The sequence below is a fragment of the Camelina sativa genome, chromosome 8, assembly GCF_000633955.1.
Source record: "Camelina sativa cultivar DH55 chromosome 8, Cs, whole genome shotgun sequence".
Taxonomy (NCBI): domain Eukaryota; kingdom Viridiplantae; phylum Streptophyta; class Magnoliopsida; order Brassicales; family Brassicaceae; genus Camelina; species Camelina sativa.
This window is the reverse complement of record NC_025692.1, coordinates 15502354-15515151: the sequence shown is the minus strand read 5'-3', so window position 1 is coordinate 15515151 and position 12798 is coordinate 15502354. Positions and strand designations below refer to the sequence as shown.

Below are 12798 nucleotides of genomic sequence, written 5' to 3'. Positions count from 1 at the left end.
AAAAAGCTGTTTACTGCTTCAAATCAATGTTTTCTTGGTTTAAGCCTCTTTTGGGATAGAACAGGTTTAATTGTTGTCTAAACACTCTAAATTCATCTCAAACATTTCCAATTAGTCAAATGCAATCTATTGTCACACATTCAGACCCTAGAAACAGTAACAAAACTGTTTACTGCTTCGAATCAATGTTTTCTCGGTTTTAGCCTGTTTCGGGACAAAATGGGTATAAGTGTTGTCTAAACAATTCAGATTCAACCCGAACTCTTCTAATTAGTCAAATGCAATCTATTGTCACACATTCAGACCCTAGAAACAGTAACAAAACTGTTTACTGCTTCGAATCAATGTTTTCCTTGTTTTAGCTTGTTTTCTCGGTTTAAGCCTGTTTTGTGATAAAACGGGTTTAAGTGATGTCTAAACACTCCAAATTCATTGTGAACTCTTACAATTAGTCAAATGAATTGGATTGTCACACATTCTAACCCAAAAACAGTAACAAAGCTTTTTACAACTTCAAATCAATGATTTCTTAGTTTTAGCCTGTTTCGGGACAAAATGGGTATAATTGTTGTCTAAACACTTCAAATTCAACCCGAACTCTTATAATTAGTCAAATGCATTGGATTGTTACATATTTTTATCCTACAAACAGTAACAAAGCTGTTTACTGCTTTGAATTAATGTTTTCTCGGTTTAAGCCTCTTTTGGGATTAAACGGGTTTAAGTGATGGCTAAACAGTCCAAATTCATCACGAACCATTACAATTAGTCAAATGAATTGGATTTTCACACATTCTCACCCGAAACATTAACAAAGCTTTTTACTACTTCAAATCAATGTTTTCTCGGTTTTAGCTTCTTTCAGGACAAAATAGGTGTAATTGTTGTCTAAACACATTAAATTCAAGCCGAACTCTTATAATTAGTAAAATGCATTGGATTGTTACATATTTTGACCCTTGAAACAGTAACAAAAAAATATGATGTCCTTTTATTATTATTTTTTATCATTTTATTTTGATGTCTTTGTAACACTGTCTCATGCACTGACTGTACTATGATTAGAAAAAAAACGAGAATTTACAGATTCGACTCGTGCGAGGCCCAGAAAGAGGCCGACACAAGACGTCGAGATTTCCATCCCAAGACGAGGCCGTTTTGGCCCAATTCTTCCACACTATACCCATCGTTAAACAAGCTCAAAAGGAGCTTTGCTTGACAACGGTTGGCGAAGCTCACTTCCATGGCTTCAAACCCATTAGTCTCTAACCACTGTGGCCACGAAGCAAAGCTTTCGACTTCTGAATCATCAGCAGTGATACGCGTCAACCAATTAGCAACCCACGGACCGATAAATACACGGTCCACAAAGCCCCGTACCGGGTTAGTGATTGAGAGGCTTGCCTCTAGAGAATCGAAGATGGCTGAGAACTGATGTAGCAAGTCCATAAAACGATATAGGAAACATTGGTTTCCCATGAGGCCAACTTCCTCGTGAACGAGAGTGACAAGTTTCGGGTTTAGAGTTTTAGCTTCCAATAAGAAGGAAATTACGGAATTCGGTGTTTTGTGGCTAAACCGAGGGAGATGCAACATACAATTGATCACCACTGCTTCTCCTCTTACAAGCTTCAGAGACGAAGTGTTGAATGCATCGTTGTCCAGTTTACAATGGTGGAATGAAAACGGTTGGCCAATAGACTCGGCGAACGCAGTTAGACGCCGCCCAGCTTCTTGGACTGCAGCAACAGATTTTTTACCATTGGTGGCCCTTGACAAAGCCGTGATCCTTAGATGTTGGGCTGATGTGCCTGTGTTTCTAGACAGCAAGGCCTGCATCAATGAAGGCCACTGAATACCTTCAGCGATATCATAATCCACGATATGGATTCGACGTTCATACTTCACAGATTCAAGAATAGCTTGTGTGGTGGTGAGGTAACCAAAGTTGACATATGGAGACATGTTCTGCAGCATTTGGAAGGCTGAGATCACATCTGCCTGATCATAAACATCATTACAATGATTGTTGGGACGTAGAACGTTGTCTCGTTCAAGCAACTTTGAAAGGCCGTTGGTGAAGTGAGCAACTAATCTCTCCATGTTCGTTCGGTCACCCGGAGAAACCAAGTCCTTAAGCCTTGCAAGTATAACCCGAGTTAGCTCCGGAGACTTATTCGCTCCAGTTGATGCCTCCGCAGCAGCCACCAGTAAGTGAACCAACCTAAAGCCCTTTGATTCATCTAGCTTAGGCTCCTCTACACTAACCCCATCAGTCACGGACAAACCCGTGGACGCAGAGTTACAAATTCCCTCCTGGCTATGAAGCATTGGAGCAGATTCAGTTTCCATTATAACTCCTTCATCACCCATGATGGATTCAATGACATCACGGAAGTCACAACCCCAATCAACGTCAAGATCATTCAAGCTATAACCACAAGAGGAGGTGCTTGCGGCTGTGACAGGCGTGTTGGTTTTGGTAGAGAAGAAGAGGTCCAGGAAGTCCTCGTAAGGATAATTCATGGTCATGCAGGTACAAATGAAGAAACGAGCAATGCAGAATTATATAGATAGTGTAGTACGACCCAAGAGAATATTTTTTTAAGTAAATCATTTGAAGTCAAATCTAAAGTACATGGTCCCCTTTCAGGGAGGTCTAACAACCTGTGGTCCTTGTAACAAGTATCAGGACCACTGTGATCAGGAAAAAAAAAAAAACAAAAAACAAGTGAGAATTGTTAGTCCAACTATATTAATCCATGATTATATGCACCACTATGATCAACTGGGAAATTAAACAAAACAAGTGAGAATTGTTAGTCCAATCATACTGATCTGTTTTTTTATATTATAAAATCGGCGTCCAGCCTAACCTAACTAGTGACAATTTAAAATAAAATAGAAGTGCACGGACTATATATTTTATATGAAAATGCATATAGCCAGCTTTGCTGAGTAGAGAACCTAAGCGCCAAACAGAAAACGACAAGACATTATTGAGATTTGGGTTTACATCTAATCAAATCAATCAAGAGGCATTCACATCAAAAACTTATTAATAATAAACTTCGAAATCGTTCTAACAATCTTCAGACCACTTCGATTAGTCTCTTAACACAATTGTAGGCTAAGCAAACAGCAGAACCTTATCTCCCTCACCTCTATAACAGGTTTTGGTTTGGAAAAAAAGTGACAGAAGCAGTGACGCAATTTTAGTAGTTTACAAGTTGTTTTCCAGCTAAAATCATGTGGTCACACTCACAATTCTACCTTCAATGTAATTTCACAGAAATATACGATCAGACCATATCATATTTTAAGAGAACCAAATCCTACATTCTCCAACAATCCAATTAAATTAAATACATGCTTGCTCAGAAGATTATATATTTATATCGTCGTACGATTTAAGATACATCTAGACTCAATTAACAAAGTCATGGATCCCATTTGCAAAGATTAAATAATAGAACCCAATAGGTTGGTTGGTACCTTGGTAGAGTATTAATTTATGGTCATATGTCCTAACTGTCACGCAGAGGGTAATCCACTAATCCTTTCTGGTTAATTGTGGCGTGAACCGTTCTGGCAGATGCCACTGCAGAGTCTCCTCGTTTTACAATTTTCTCGAGTTCTTCCACCTTCTCTGACAACAATCTAGCATTCGAGGTGGTGGCATGGACCAACTTGTTTGCGGTTTCTAGGGCAGTGCAAAGCTGAAAATGAAGGGGGAAGCAAGTAAACGATTAATGTTTCTTGACAAGCTATGGAAACATTTCATTTGCATTTGTCTGTTCTAAGAAAAAACATATCTACAGAGCCACTTATACATATAATCTTAAGCTGAAATTGATGGGGGAAGAAGTAAAAATGATTAGTTGAAATGTATGTCTCTTGACAAACCACGGTACATATCTAAACAATGTGAAAGACAAAGACTTCCACTGAGAAAGGAACAGACAATAAAANAAAAAAAAAAAAAAAAAAAAAAAAAAAATTATTTATGAGCCACTCATATCAAACACTTTTAACATACCAACCATATTTCACAGAGTATATATAAACTCTATAGCATGGAAATATCTGCCTGATAAAAAATATTAACAAGAGATAGTAGTCAAATCGAAAAGATTTCAAATTACCTCCAATGTTAGGGAGGTCCATGAGTGATCAGAACCACCAAACGCATCATTTAGTTTATCATAGTTCTCCTGAAACAAAACCAACTCAGTATATTTCAACATTCCTCTAGTGGGGATTGAGGATTATTTAACAGTGGAGCTGTTCCAACAGAATATTTCAACATTCCTCTAGTGAGAGATCTGATACAGACACACAGATTTCAAAACCACCTTGATTCAGACTCATAGGGTTCCATACAAATCAAAGAGGATGATGCATAAAATTTGAACAAACAATGAAACTATTATATAATTTAAGGCGTAATTCACTGTGAATATAATTTAACATTCATACAAAAAAAAAAAAAATTTAGGCGTAATTCACTGTGATGAATGAACAATGATAGAGAAACATGGAACAGGACCGATTAAAAAAGCGATTGAATCAATGGGGACAGAAGAGGGACCTGAAAGAGTCGGGATAGATCCAATGGTCCAGAGATGGCATCATCAGAGTCTGGTTTTGACGAAATTTCAGGAGTTGTAACGTGTTCCGATGAGTAGGAAGTTTCTTCACCGAGATCGGCGAGAAGATCTCCGATTGATAGCAGCGGACCTCCGACTCCTCTCATCTCTCTCTCTCTCTATTTCTCAGAAGTCAGCATTAACTGAGAGAAAATCTCACAAATTCTGTAGTTTTGTACGTTAATGGGCTTAGGCCTGGTTTCTGTCAATGACATCTGACATTACGTTAATGGGCTTAGGCCTGGTTTCGGTAGTTTCTTTTTTTAAATCTGACATTACTTTTTATTAGATCGTAAAAGGTTCAAACAAATAGTTCAAGAACTACATAGGTGGAATTGAAAACATATGAGACATTGATGAAGAACTTAAGCCATATTTGGCAAGAGCGTCAGTAGCAGCATTTCTTTCCCGAGTAACATGATCCAGTGAACAGTAGGGTAGCTTGAGCATCCAATGCCGTATATCAAACAGGAGGCTTCCCAACTTGTGATGATCACTTCTTGTATTAATTAGGTTTGTCAATTCTTTATTGTCTCCTTTAAACCATACATAGCGATAACCATGAATCCATGATAATTGGAGGACATAAAGAAATCCCAAAGCTTCAGCCCTGTAGTGACGTACAAGAAGGTGGTAGCTTGGCACAACCTGATGAAATAACCTGGCCATTCTCGTCTCGGAATAACCAACCTGTGTTTGTAAACTCTCTTCCTTGAGAATAACCACTATCAAAATTGCATTTGATCCAACCTGGCGGGGAATGGTGTCCATCTCCTATCCCTGGGTATTGTTGCAGGCACATCAGACCTTTGATTTGGTATAAGATTCTCATTGGCCACTAACCATTCATTCACATCCAGAATTCCTTTTTTAAGTACATAAACTGGATTCTGCGAAAGTTTGTTGAAGACGAAATTGTTTCTCGATTTTCAGATTCGCCAAAGGATCCACAAGGGGAGAAGTTGATGTTGGGGCTGAGAGGTTGGGTCCTTTATAATGGTAAGCAGTGTGCGGATATTGTCTCCTAGACATGCTGAGAAATTTATCTGTTTTCCTATCTGCCTCTGTAACATTCGCCAGACAACTTGAGCATATGTACAAGTAAATAACATATGATTTATCGTCTCATCATCTAGACAGCATTGCTGGCAGGTCGGATCTATGGGAATAGTCCTCGAATGGAGTTGTGAATTTGTAGCTAACGCACCCGATAAACATCTCCAGAGAAAGTGTTGGAGTTTAGGAGCAATGTTCGCTTTCCATATGTCATTTTTCAAATCTACTGAACCATCTGGTGGAAGTATGATGTCTTCTTCAGCAAGACCAATATGAGTAGCAACCCAGTAACCTGATTGGACAGAGTAGCAAGCATTGTTTGTGTATGCCCATTCATAAGTGTCATTCTCAGCTACAAGATTCTAGTCTTCTGGTGTTAAGACCCCTTCGAAAATAACAGGATCCCATTCATGTTTGTTCTCGAGCCATAAATCAGCCATTGTCAAGTCTGGATCAATAATGGGACCATAAGTAGGTCTTGGAGGAAGAGTTGGGAGCCACAGATCCAACCATATCTTTGTAGTCTTCCCATTACCAATGCGAACACGAAGACCTTGTTGGAGAAGGACTTTTCCTTCTTGGATGGATCGCCATCTATAAGAGGCATACGACCCTGTTTGAGCTTCTAAATAGGTAGAATGTGGAAAGTACATACCTATGTACAGTCGAGCAAGGAGAGAGTGGGGGTTAGTCATGATTCGCCAAGCTTTCTTAAAGAGATAAAGATCTCTAAAACCTAAACCACCCTCTTTTTTTGGTATTGTCATTCTATTCCAAGAAACCCAGGGTATCTTCCGATTACCATTCTCCTTTCCCCACCAGAATGAAGAGATAACACTTGTAATTTCCTCGCAAATGGTAGATGGTAACAAAAAGCAGTTCATTGAGTAAACTGGAAGGGCCATTGCAACAGATTTGATTAATATCTCTTTCCCCACTTGAGACAAATATTTGTAAGACCAACCCTCTGTTCTTTGCTTTACACGCTCAACAATGTGTGCAAACAAGTCAACTTTCTTTCTTCCAAACTGCTCTGGAAGCCCCAAATATTTACCTCGCCCCCCCCCTCCAACTCTATGAATGCCAAGTATATCTTGTAATCTTCTTTTCTTGGTTTCTGGAACTTTCATCCCAAAAATAACCGAGGATTTGGTGTAATTGATTTTTTGTCCTGACGCTTCTTCATAAGCGGTAAAGAGAGAAGACATGTAAGTACAATCATTTGTCGTCGCACGACAGAAGAAAAGAGAATCGTAAGCAAACAAGAGATGATATATTGTTGGTGAGGATCTCGTAATTTGGATACCATAGAATTCCCGATTAAGTTCTGCTTTTTGTAGTAGTTGACTCAATACTTCAGCACAAAACATAAACAAATATGGAGAAAGTGGGTCACCTTGACGAAGACCTCGAGATGGTTGGATATTTTCATAAGGCGAGCCGTTAATAAGCACCTCATAAGAGACAGAGCAGACACATTTTATTATCCATGTTACCCATTTCTGGTCAAATCCCAACTGCAACATAACCCGTTCTAAAAAATTCCACTCCACACGGTCGTACGCCTTACTTATATCAGTTTTAATAGCCAAGTATTCAGATTGACACTCTCTTCGTGAATTTAATGAGTGTAATAACTCATGAGCCACCAACACATTATCAATAATATTACGGCCAAGAACAAAAGCAGCTTGAGATTCAGAAATCACTAAACCGAGGCTTTTCTTTAGGCGCATCACCAAAATCTTTGATATTATCTTGTAGTGAACTGTACAGAGACTTATGGGCCGATAATCAGCCATGACCTTTGGCTGAATAATTTTTGGAATGAGAAAAATCTGGGTTTTGTTTATCTTATCGTCTAATGTACTAGTGTCGAAGAACCTTTTGACCATTGTACACACATCACTTCCTACAATATCTCAAAACTGATGGTAAAAAGCAGCAGTGAAGCCATCATAACCAGGAGCACGGTCTGCTCCTATAGTGAAAGATGCTTTTCTGATTTCATCATCCGTGACTGGTTGCATCAACTCTTGATTCATACCAATGGAGACTTTGCTATCAAGAGATGAAATTATACTGTCAATTATCATATTGCTGCAAAGTCGTGTATAAATCATTAAAATAGGAAGCTGCCACTTGTCCTATAGAATCATCTCTGAAGTGCTCCATACCATTGTCATCTATTACTGAAATAATACGGTTCCTCGATTTTCTTGTCTTTGAGGAAGCATGAAAGAACTTTGTATTGCGGTCTCTTAGCTGCATCCATGTATTTCTAATTTTAAGCTTATAGTATTGCTCCTCCTTATGGTATTCTTGATTTAGTTCTACTCTGATGATGTTCATATATTTTACCATGTTTTCCCTTAGTTTATTCACATCTTTTGCATCTTTTGCTAGCCATTTTCATCATTATTGTGTAGCTTTAGGACTAATCATGCATTAGAGTTTAGTTGCATTGCATTTGCATCTTTTCATGCATAAACAGGTGATTTTGGAGCTTAAGGAGCATGGAAACAATCCTGAGGAGAAGTGAAGCAATCTTGAAGGGAAAGCAAGAGAGTTAAGGCTGAAGAACCAAGGTCCAGAGTCCAACTCGACCAAGCACTCGACCGAGTGGGTAGATGGACTCGACCGAGTGGAGTGTGCACGAGAGAAGCCAGCTCGACCATGGACTCGACCGAGCACTGGTCGAGTTGACCGAGCCGTTGACTACTTTGACTTTTTCTATTTTTAGGGCTTCCACCTCCTCACCTATATAAGGCCTTGTACCTGCAGCCACCAAAGTGTGCAACTTTTTAGATATTCCCTAAACCTAGTTTTTACCTTTTTTAGTTTTATTCCTTTTGCATTTTTATTTTTAAGATCTTGTACTTCCTTAAAAAAGAAGACTAGATTCTTATATTTTGTTGGTTCTATAACTTTCAAGATATTGAGAATTTGAGTTTCATCCTTTCATCAATATTGAAGATCTTTGTTTAATCTTTCTAATAATGCAAGTTTCAATATTTTCTGGGTTTTTGACTTTGATCACCATGTATTGTTGTGAGTAGTTTCCTTAGGATCTTGAGGATGGGTTAGGATGGATTGATCTTGTGGTTTGTGTGACTTGGTCAAGCTTGATTGTTGTAGATCTCTTCTAGGGTAGATGATCTTAATGCTGATTCTATATCTGAGAGGGTAGAGTCTGATTTCAAGCTTCTTAGCATCACACCAATGTTTAGGAAGCATAGATAAGGCTAGATCTAGAGCTTACCATTAGGCTTGCTAAGAGATTAGAGGTCTTGTTTGGTTTGAGATGTATTGCTTAATGCCTGCTTGTGTAGATTCTTTACTGTGTGAGAACAAGTCTAGAATTGCATAGGTTTGATTGTTTCTTGACCATGAGAGTGGGAGAAACTTGTCTTAGATTAATATGTCTAGAGGTTAGCTCAAAGTTTGCTTGAGATTTGTTGACCAAGTTAGATAACCACAATGATTAGTCCATCCCATGAATCCATCCTCAGGACCTTCTTTGTTTATTGAAATCTTAGTCTTAATCCTGTTGCTTGCTTGTTGTTTGATTGGATTTAGCATTACTCTGTTTTTATTGCATTGCTCTGTTTCTGCGTCTAGTCTAGCTCGACCACCCACTCGACCTACACTCGGTCGAGTGCTGCTCGAGTTCATCCCCAGAACTCTGTGTCTATGATTTGTGTTTGTCTTGTTTCATTCCTGTTTCATTCCAGTTGCATACATTTAGTTTTCAGTTCATTAATTATCTTGCATTAGTTCATTAGTAGTAGTCTCTGTTTCTGTTCTTGCTTTATCACTGTTTCAATCATTCAGTTTCATTTGCATCTAGTTGTTAGTTCTTGTAGTTTATTTTCTGCATTTTACATTTTCTTCCTAGGATTGTTAGTGACAAACAATCTTTACATTTGTCTTAACTTAGATTCATATGCATATCTTAATTGTTCACAAACACTCATTTAGGATTGATACCTCTTGTACTGCAATAGCATAAGGGGAATTGAAACACCCATCCATCATTCCATTCATATCTCACCATTGCATACATCATCATTCACACCAAAAAATAAACTTGTTTCAATTTGGCGCCGTTGCCCATTTGAGTGTGTTTTTGTGACATTTAGGATCCATATTAGTCTAAGATTAAGTTCTTTTATACGCTTGTGAGGTTGCTGTACTCGAATCTTCTGTTTCTGGGTTGAAGTTCCATTTCAGGTACCACTCGACCAGTCACTCGACCACCACTCGACCGAGTCGTGATCGAGCACCTGCTCGAGCCAGAAGCCGGATCTCTATAACCATCATTTTCCAGTCGATTTGACCTCCTACTTGAGCCTGTGCTCAGTCACTTGCCTAGCAAAAATCGTTTGTGTCTGTTAATGCACACAAGGTCTAAAGGAAAGGATAATCTTCTTAGGCCTATTGACAACATCAACAACAAGACCAAGAGTTTAGGAGCTAAGCAAAGGAGAGTTGTTCAGAAACAACAAGAGGTTATAATAGCTATGGATCAACAGGATCAGGTTCAGAGACCAAGGAACATTGGTGCTGGAGATGCACCCAACACTCACAACCAAAGAGCTGGCATTGTGCCACCAACTGTTGCCAACAACAACTTTGAGATCAAGAGTGGATTGATCTCAATGATTCAGGCCAATAAATTCCATGGATTGCCTATGGAGGATCCACTAGATCATCTTGATGAGTTTGACAGAATCTGTGGTCTTACCAAGATCAATGGAGTAAGTGAAGATGGTTTCAAGCTGAGGTTGTTCCCTTTCTCACTTGGGGACAAGGCTCATTTATGGGAAAAGACTCTCCCTACTGGTGCAATCACTACTTGGGATGCATGCAAGAAGGCTTTCTTGGCCAAGTTTTTCTCCAATGCTAGGACAGCAAGACTAAGGAATGAGATCTCTGGATTTGCTCAAAGGAGTAATGAAAGCTTTTGTGAAGCTTGGGAGAGATTCAAGGGATACCAAACTCAATGTCCTCATCATGGTTTCAGTGTGGAGTCTTTGTTGAGCACATTGTATAGAGGAGTGCTTCCCAAGTTCAGAATGCTTCTTGATACAGCCTCCAATGGAAACTTCCTCAACAAGAATGTGGAAGAAGGCTGGGAGTTAGTAGAGAACCTTGCACAGTCTGATGGGAACTACAATGAGGACTATGACAGAACCATAAGGTCATCATCAACTGATCAAGAAGACAAGTACAAGAAGGATCTGAAAATGGTGAATGAAAAGCTTGATAGGATCTTGCTAAGTCAGCAAAAGTCTATTCACTTTGTTAGTGAAGAGGAGCCTCCAGTTCAAGAGGGAGAGAATGAGTTTGCTGAGTTATGCTATATGCAAAACCAAGGAGGCTTCAAGGGTTATAACCAAGGAGGGTTTAGGAACAATAATCTGTCCTATAGGAGCACAAATGTGGCCAACCCACAAGATCAAGTCTACCCTCCTCAACAGCCTCAACAGCACCAAAACTATGTCCCCAAACAACAGCAACAGGTGTTCCAGCCCCAGTTGTGTCCCCCACCAGGGTTTCAGACTAACCAAGGCCAGGAACAAGACCTTAGAGCCATGGTGCAACAGCTGTTGATTGGTCAAACACAAGGGAAGATTGAGGAAGCCAATAAATTTGCTGAGCTGAACAGGAGGATAACAGATCTTTACAGTGACCTAAATAGAAAGTTTGACACACTTGCTTCAAGGATTACAACACTAGAGGGTCAACAAACTTCTGCCTCTAAGCAAGAGAACAACAAAGGCAAAGCTATTATGCAATCTATAGAAAGTGCTCATGCCATTAATTTGCGCAGTGGAAGAGTTTTACAAGACAAAAAGGGAGCTTTACCAAACACTGAGGACAGTGTGGAACAAGATGGGGAGGATTTTCAACAAGAAGGAGCTCAGGATAAAACTAGTGTTCAGCTCGACCGTCCACTCGAGCAGGCACTCGACCGTGTGCATGATCGAGTGCCTGATCGAGCAGCTGCTCAGGAAACATCTAAGCCAGCTACCTCCAAGGAAAAGGAAGCTAGGTCAATTCCCCCTCCTTACAAGCCTCCATTTCCCTTCCCAGGAAGGTTTAAGAAGCAAATGGTTGACAAGTATAAAGCATTGTTTGACAAACAAGTTAGAGAGATTGAGCTTAGGATGCCCTTGATTGATGCTTTTGTGATGATTCCTCCTTACCAGAAGTTCTTGAAAGATGCTGTGATGGAAAGAATCAAAGAAGTTCAGGGGATGGTGCATCTTAGCCATGAGTGTAGTGCCATAATCCAAAAGCAAGTGAACCCTCAAAAGTTGAGAGATCCAGGCTCCTTCACTATACCTTGCTCAATAGGACCTTTGACTTTCAACAGATGCCTTTGTGATTTGGGAGCCTCAGTGAGCCTCATGCCTTTGACAGTTGCAAGGCGCCTTGGATTTACAAGGTATAAACCATGCAATATATCTTTGATCTTAGCTGATAGATCAATAAGACTACCACATGGTGTTTTGGAAGATCTACCTGTTAGAATTGGAGCAGTAGAAGTCCCAACAGATTTTGTAGTCTTGGAAATGGATGAAGAGCCAAAAGATCCTTTGATTTTGGGAAGACCTTTCCTTGCTACAGCAGGAGCAATAATAGATGTGAGAGAAGGGAAGATTGATCTCAACTTGGGAGATGACCTCAAAATGACATTTGATATTGTGGAGGCTATGAAGAAACCAACAATTGGGGGACAAGTCTTTTGGACTGAAGAGCTGGATAAGCTGACAGGAGAACTAATGGAAGAACTAGCAGAACAAGATCATCTTAGGACTGCCTTGACCAAAAGTGGAGAGGAAGGGTTCATCTATAAAGAGACCAAGGCCTATGAAGAGATATTGGATTCATGTAAGGAATCAGACCATCTAGAGATTTTTGAGGGATTACCAGCATTGAGGGAGGAAGTTTGGTCAGTTCAAGTAGCAAATACGGACAGCTCGACTACCCACTCGACCATGCACTCGACCGAGTGCAGGACCCACTCGACCGAGTGTAGGACCCACTCGACCGAGTGCACTGCTGAATCCTCTAGAGATGACTG

The 12798-nt window shown here is 39.8% G+C and overlaps 2 protein-coding genes across 3 annotated transcripts; both read right to left on the bottom strand.

The window, feature by feature from the left end:
- Window positions 1003-2551, bottom strand: LOC104707241 (scarecrow-like protein 26). Its single transcript, XM_010423548.2, has one exon. The coding sequence runs from the start codon at window positions 2530-2532 to the stop codon at window positions 1081-1083; it is 1452 nt and encodes a 483-aa protein (XP_010421850.2). The 5' UTR covers window positions 2533-2551; the 3' UTR covers window positions 1003-1080.
- Window positions 2550-4780, bottom strand: LOC104707239. Of its 2 annotated transcripts, XM_010423547.2 has the most exons (4): window positions 4592-4780; window positions 4146-4214; window positions 3496-3719; window positions 2550-2697 (listed from the first exon to the last, which is right to left on the bottom strand). In XM_010423547.2, exons 1-3 carry the CDS (start codon window positions 4754-4756, stop codon window positions 3528-3530), a joined length of 426 nt encoding a protein of 141 aa, XP_010421849.1. In that variant the 5' UTR covers window positions 4757-4780; the 3' UTR covers window positions 2550-2697; window positions 3496-3527. The 2 variants fall into 2 exon arrangements, with proteins under 2 accessions (XP_010421849.1, XP_010421848.1); XM_010423546.2 differs by lacking the exon at window positions 2550-2697 and having other exon boundaries at window positions 3298-3719.

What these genes read in the sequence shown, in the direction of transcription:
- LOC104707239 (XM_010423547.2), bottom strand. Translation starts at nt 4,756, where the DNA reads ATGAGAGGAGTCGGAGGTCCGCTGCTATCAATCGGAGATCTTCTCGCC. An exon ending in ATCTATCCCGACTCTTTCAG is followed by an intron (nt 4,215 to 4,591) that starts GTCCCTCTTCTG and finishes GTTTTGTTTCAG; the next exon opens with GAGAACTATGATAAACTAAA. An exon ending in GGACCTCCCTAACATTGGAG is followed by an intron (nt 3,720 to 4,145) that starts GTAATTTGAAAT and finishes CTTCATTTTCAG; the next exon opens with CTTTGCACTGCCCTAGAAAC.
- LOC104707241 (XM_010423548.2), bottom strand. Translation starts at nt 2,532, where the DNA reads ATGACCATGAATTATCCTTACGAGGACTTCCTGGACCTCTTCTTCTCT.